The following is a 7,322-nucleotide window of genomic DNA, read 5'->3' on the forward strand; positions in this document are numbered from 1 at the left end:
ACATTTTCACTTTAGGGGAGCAGTGAGCTAAAATAATCTCTAATTTATAACATGAACATAAATGCTGACCAGCCTGTGATAATATTAGAGTACTTTCAAATGCCAAGTCTCACGGGGTTAACATAGAGACCCAACGGCAGACAAGGCCATATCTATAAGCCTAAAAACAAACTGATGATTACGCTATCTTAAGGATTACTATCTTGTCCTTGCCCTCTAAAACCTTCAGATGGTGATTATTTTAACATTTACTTGTTAGTTTCAGTATATGATCAGTAGTGAAATAAGTTTAAATGTAACACCTTCACCCCCACTCAGTTTCAAGAAAACTGGCCCAGTTTGGTGATCTAGATTATCTTTTAGCAGCTGTTCAAGCTCATGGAAGAATTAACAGGGACCTGATTCCACAACGATACTAATCGACTAAGGATGACCGTCCAGATAAACAAGGCTCAAAGAGCACTTTCACAATACCATCTCTTTTTGAAGAGCAAGCTGATTAATGTTTTCCTAACTTGGGTAACTATTTTGTGGTGATTATTTGAATAGCATGCCCACAGCACTCTAAGTGCTGATGAAAGAATACAGGAGGTAACCAGAAAACCTTAGAGCTTGGAGCTAGTTCATCTTGTTTGTAGTGTTGTTCATGCATGGCAACACAAAGTCACATGGGAATAAACAGAAAGTTTCTTGTCCACCACTAGGCCTGGTTTCACAGACAGGGCTTAGATAAAGCCAGGATTAGGCCTTAGTTCAATTAGGACATTTAAGTAGCTTTTATAAACGTGCCTTAGAAAAAAAGCACATCATGAAACAAACAATGGCACTGATCTATTTTAAGATTAAAACAGCTCAAACATGCATTTTAGTCTAGGACTAGTCTTGAGCCTTGTCTGTGAAACCGGGCAATATCGTACAGTATAGAATACAGAATTAAGCCCCATGACAATTATTTCAATTTAAGCATTAGGCCTACACCTTTCTTTAATAACAGGTTATACAAAAACTCCAACAAGGTAAAACTTCAAAGAAATCCCATCATTTATTTTTTTATTTTTTTGCAATTCAGACCCAGCTTTGTCGCAGTGGTGAACAGCTGAGTTACTGTCTGCTCACCCAGAGAAAATGACCTACATTGCTGCAACGGATACTGCGGAGAGTCTGTCTGAGGCAAACATGTTTCAAAGCAATGCCATCACAAGTTGTGTTCTATATTAAGTGTCACAAGTCTCACAACAGCCTTGGCTAAAACACAAATAATGTACTTCATGGGACAGTTATTTTGTAAAGAAACCATGCCTTTGAGCAAACACTCTTTTAGGAATAACAGCCTGTCATTTCTGTAGGCCTATTATATTTATAGGTTTAAATAAAGTTAAAAGCATGCAGAACAGGTTGTAGTTTTTTACACAATTATTAGCAAAATAATTAGCACAATTATTAGGTTTAAGACAGTGTCAAGTATTCCAGATTATTATTTTTTTTATCACTGTATGACAGCCTGCTTTTTCTTTGTCTGGTCCAGATTCCAATAGTCTGATTCACCAATAGCAAAGAGAACAAACAACCCAACCAGCCAATCACTGCCTCGGGTGTACCACCAGAATAGCCCATTCTGGAATATTCTGGGGACTTCCTTTTTTGATACTGTATGATAATAATTATACACTTAAAATACGGATACAACACATACCATTCCTGAATGTTTAAAAAAAAAACTTTAGTGTAAAGCATATTTAAATGTTTTAACAAATAAAGGTTTTGACTGCGGAAGAATCTGGTCATGTGACGTACCGTAAACGTCACGCTCCTGGGTTTGTATAAATGCAGCATCATTCGCATTCAACCGGCAGTTTTCTCAGTACGACGAGGACGATTTTTCAGAGGCAATTTTACTGTCAGTGAGCGTTATAAAAGGTAAGACTCAACATTTAGTTGGTTTTATAACATTCTTTAAGACTTCATGTTTCGTTTTTCTTGTGGTTATTGAATTGATACGGTCGTTTTCTGGATGTCTAATGTTAACGTTAAACGTATTGACCTGTATTATGTTATTCATAATGCGTTCGTTTAAGTAGTGAGCTTGAACATCTTAGGTTACCGAAATGTATTTTTTATTTAACGTTAATTGTGAAGGTCGTGTATTATGCTTTCGATTTGGTCAGTTTTGTCTTATGTATTTTTGCTGATTCATAGTATTCTTTGAACAAAGAACCCGGATGTTACTGTACAGCCGCCATGTTAGTGAAGAGGATGTTTGGTGTTGCGCAGTAACGTTACAGTTTTTAAATAAAACAAAAGTATATTGTAGTCTGTCCTCTTGCTAGTTCGTTTAACTTACTCCCTTTTTGAAAATAAAAAACAAATACTCAATATAACTTTTAATACAATTAAGACGATTTAGCACGTAACTGTTACTTCATGTATTTTGCCTTTCAAGGTCTTTGAGGAAAATGGCTTCATCGAAATTTGTAGTGCTATATAATGCGTTTCCTTTTTTTTTTTTTTTTTCGGGAAGCAGTCCTTTGAAAGAGACAACCCACTGTAATAAAATGGATTTGGCTAGAATACCTTATTCCTATTTGGTCATTACTTTTTAATAAAAAAAAAATATTAATACACACTGATACACCATAGCTAGATGTATTGTCATGTTTGATACAGCTGTACTGTGGCAGGAAAAAGTTCCCCTCCCCCCATACAAATGTTTAGCCCCACCCTAAATTCATGCCATTGGTTGAGGTTGACAGAACTGCCTCCATAATTTTCTTATTGACTACCACCGATACCATGGATGGGCAATGCCACTTATTTTGGTTTCAATACAATACTGATGTTTTCAAAGGCTGGTATCATCGATATTGATACTGATACCTCTAAACAGAACTTTGAAATTATTAAATTGCTAAGAGTAAAATGGGTAACTACCCTCTTAACATTATATTTGAAAGGAGGTATTTTAACATTCAATACACCTTAATTGCAATTTATTAGATTACATCTTTGTTTACACATGGTTAAAATGTTTACTGTATTGGAAACCATGGAAATCTATAAATACTATAGTTGAACTATGGCCACTGTAAAGCCATGGTTAATTTTCACGAGAAACTGCCAGTGACAGGCTGTTGCACCCATAAAATGCAACCTTTTTATTCTGACAGTGTAGGCTATGATTTATAACAATAACAATAAATGTACTAATTGCAAACAATGTAGGCTACAGTTTTGTTTATTATTATACCCGTCGTGCATTCAGTGATGGACCACTGTCTTTCCTCGTTCGACTGGTGTTTGGATTTCATGTGACTTCTCATTGTGGTGGTTTAGGCTGTATTATGATAACCGTTTCCTTAATTCATGTGGTCAAAAGTAATTCCATTTTGTAAGATCATTTAGTAAGAATTTTCATCGAAATAATTTCAAACTTAGCCAGGCAGACGACGACATTATGAGATCGAATACAAAAAACTTGTTAAACGCTCTCCACAGCGCCACCCAGTGCATTTAATTATATCTGCGTGATTTAGTGCTTGCCATTTATCATGGATTCACTGCATTTACAGCCAGCAAAGCAATGTAGTAAAATTCAAATAGGCTAGTATTTTTCGAATTATAATTACAGATAGAATATTCAACTATTCGTGCACACCCCTAGAAATAACTAAAACGTATCAGAGGACAGAAAAACAAACATTGTTCTATGCTGCGGTTCCCAAAAGCATCAATGGTTTCATATTATAGGCTACTTTTGGTACGGTATCGATATATCAATATTTCAGCATCAATACACCCATCCCTAACAGATACTTGTTAAAGCATAGGGACATTTTATGTGTGGTTTTCCAACAAATTCTAGGCCATCTCTTTTCTGAAGCTTTAAGCATTCATGGAAGAGCTCTGCCTTTATTTTGCTGTAACTGAATGTGTACCAATATTTTTATATTGGTTTATGTATGGTTGCTAATCTTATTTTTCTTAATTTGTTTACAGATGCAGATTTTTGTCAAGACACTCACTGGTAAGACCATCACCCTTGAGGTCGAGCCAAGTGACACCATTGAGAATGTGAAGGCAAAGATCCAGGACAAAGAAGGCATTCCCCCTGACCAGCAGAGGTTGATCTTTGCTGGCAAACAGCTGGAAGATGGACGCACACTGTCCGACTACAACATCCAGAAAGAGTCCACCTTGCATCTGGTGCTGCGTCTCAGGGGAGGCATGCAGATCTTCGTCAAGACCTTGACAGGCAAGACCATCACTCTCGAGGTTGAGCCAAGCGACACCATTGAGAATGTGAAGGCCAAGATCCAGGACAAAGAAGGCATTCCCCCTGACCAGCAGAGGTTGATCTTTGCTGGCAAACAGCTGGAAGATGGACGCACACTGTCCGACTACAACATCCAGAAAGAGTCTACCTTGCATCTGGTGCTGCGTCTCAGGGGAGGCATGCAAATCTTCGTCAAGACCTTGACAGGCAAGACCATCACTCTCGAGGTTGAGCCAAGCGACACCATTGAGAATGTGAAGGCCAAGATCCAGGACAAAGAAGGCATTCCCCCTGACCAGCAGAGGTTGATCTTTGCTGGCAAACAGCTGGAAGATGGACGCACACTGTCTGACTACAACATCCAGAAAGAGTCTACCTTGCATCTGGTGCTGCGTCTCAGGGGAGGCATGCAGATCTTCGTCAAGACCTTGACAGGCAAGACCATCACTCTCGAGGTTGAGCCAAGCGACACCATTGAGAATGTGAAGGCCAAGATCCAGGACAAAGAAGGCATTCCCCCTGACCAGCAGAGGTTGATCTTTGCTGGCAAACAGCTGGAAGATGGACGCACACTGTCCGACTACAACATCCAGAAAGAGTCCACCTTGCATCTGGTGCTGCGTCTCAGGGGAGGCATGCAGATCTTCGTCAAGACCTTGACAGGCAAGACCATCACTCTCGAGGTTGAGCCAAGCGACACCATTGAGAATGTGAAGGCAAAGATCCAGGACAAAGAAGGCATTCCCCCTGACCAGCAGAGGTTGATCTTTGCTGGCAAACAGCTGGAAGATGGACGCACACTGTCTGACTACAACATCCAGAAAGAGTCCACCTTGCATCTGGTGCTGCGTCTCAGGGGAGGTATGCAGATCTTCGTCAAGACCTTGACAGGCAAGACCATCACTCTCGAGGTTGAGCCAAGCGACACCATTGAGAATGTGAAGGCAAAGATCCAGGACAAAGAAGGCATTCCCCCTGACCAGCAGAGGTTGATCTTTGCTGGCAAACAGCTGGAAGATGGACGCACACTGTCCGACTACAACATCCAGAAAGAGTCTACCTTGCATCTGGTGCTGCGTCTCAGGGGAGGCATGCAGATCTTCGTCAAGACCTTGACAGGCAAGACCATCACTCTCGAGGTTGAGCCAAGCGACACCATTGAGAATGTGAAGGCAAAGATCCAGGACAAAGAAGGCATTCCCCCTGACCAGCAGAGGTTGATCTTTGCTGGCAAACAGCTGGAAGATGGACGCACACTGTCCGACTACAACATCCAGAAAGAGTCCACCTTGCATCTGGTGCTGCGTCTCAGGGGAGGTATGCAGATCTTCGTCAAGACCTTGACAGGCAAGACCATCACTCTCGAGGTTGAGCCAAGCGACACCATTGAGAATGTGAAGGCAAAGATCCAGGACAAAGAAGGCATTCCCCCTGACCAGCAGAGGTTGATCTTTGCTGGCAAACAGCTGGAAGATGGACGCACACTGTCCGACTACAACATCCAGAAAGAGTCTACCTTGCATCTGGTGCTGCGTCTCAGGGGAGGCATGCAGATCTTCGTCAAGACCTTGACAGGCAAGACCATCACTCTCGAGGTCGAGCCAAGCGACACCATTGAGAATGTGAAGGCAAAGATCCAGGACAAAGAAGGCATTCCCCCTGACCAGCAGAGGTTGATCTTTGCTGGCAAACAGCTGGAAGATGGACGCACACTGTCCGACTACAACATCCAGAAAGAGTCCACCTTGCATCTGGTGCTGCGTCTCAGGGGAGGCATGCAGATCTTCGTCAAGACCTTGACAGGCAAGACCATCACTCTCGAGGTTGAGCCAAGCGACACCATTGAGAATGTGAAGGCCAAGATCCAGGACAAAGAAGGCATTCCCCCTGACCAGCAGAGATTGATCTTTGCTGGCAAACAGCTGGAAGATGGACGCACACTGTCCGACTACAACATCCAGAAAGAGTCCACCTTGCATCTGGTGCTGCGTCTCAGAGGAGGTTCAGATATTTAAACTGACAGTGTCAGGAATGGACATTTTGAATTATTTCAGTAGCCCCATGCACTCAACACTTTTTCTCCTTTTCTCTTCATACTTTAACTGAATCATTACATGTTAATGTTTTTTCACCTGTTTTTTTATCTTCAAAATGACTAAATAAAGCATTGAAATTAAAATTGTGGATTTTGTGTTTGTGCATGACTTCTGGTAAAAGTTAAAATTGGTGAAATGGGACTTTTATTTTCATAAAAATAAAATGTTCAGGGAAATGCAAAAGCAACACTTAGTTTACATAAGATTGTCTTTGTAGGCATGTGCAAATATAAATTCCTGGAGCCAAGCACTAGCATTTCTATAGATAATGGATCGAAGTTGGGGTATTGTTTCTTTTTGTTTGCTTTTTTTATTTTAAATGGTAGTTGAGATTCCCCCTTCCATGTAAAGCGCCTTGAGTACCTAGAAAATGTTACATTATTATTAAATATGGTTTAATTTAAAAGCTGTATGGCAGATACATACTTTGGTTATATTATACTCCATATTGGGTTGGTAAGAACCTGGGTTGAAAATCTAGTTCAGTAACACCTGTGGTGGTCCTGTTCTAACAGCTGCTCCTATAAATTAGGAGTGTGCCATTGAGTGTCTGTTAAAATAACCCAGCTGAAATTCTAACGTAACTTTAAAAAAATTGTTACGAATTGGTTTGCATACCTTCTTAATTAACCTATTTGTTTTTGGTCAGCAATTAAAACTAACTGAAGTAAAAAAAATGGAAACCTGCTTATGGAAGACCAAAGTCAATTAATTTGAATTGGGCTTTCCTGGTAAACGTTAAAAATAAGCCTTAAGTCTAGGAAATTACTATGATGTTTTTTTTTACTATGTTTGTGTAGAGATTAGAACAATGCTCGCTAACAAGCAGAATGTATTTTTAGTGTCTTTTGACATTTGTGCACTATACATCGTTAAAATATATTATTCAAAGTTGCTATTTCACATATGGGAAGCGCAGTAGGCCTATATACAATTATTTCTAAAAATAAATCCTT

At 40.1% G+C, this 7,322-nt stretch overlaps 1 protein-coding gene across 1 annotated transcript; it reads left to right on the forward strand.

Moving 5' to 3' along the window:
- Positions 1-1,777: 1,777 nt before the first annotated feature.
- LOC306994840 (polyubiquitin-C) lies at positions 1,778-6,454 on the forward strand. Its single transcript, XM_079605747.1, has 2 exons — positions 1,778-1,917; positions 3,994-6,454. Exon 2 carries the CDS (start codon positions 3,994-3,996, stop codon positions 6,283-6,285), a length of 2,292 nt encoding a protein of 763 aa, XP_079461873.1. The 5' UTR covers positions 1,778-1,917; the 3' UTR covers positions 6,286-6,454.
- The last annotated feature ends 868 nt before the right edge of the window (positions 6,455-7,322 follow it).

This window comes from Phoxinus phoxinus (genome assembly GCF_949152265.1).
Source record: "Phoxinus phoxinus genome assembly, chromosome: 3".
NCBI classification, from domain to species: Eukaryota; Metazoa; Chordata; class Actinopteri; order Cypriniformes; family Leuciscidae; genus Phoxinus; species Phoxinus phoxinus.

What these genes read in the sequence shown, in the direction of transcription:
- LOC306994840 (XM_079605747.1), top strand. Translation starts at nt 3,994, where the DNA reads ATGCAGATTTTTGTCAAGACACTCACTGGTAAGACCATCACCCTTGAG.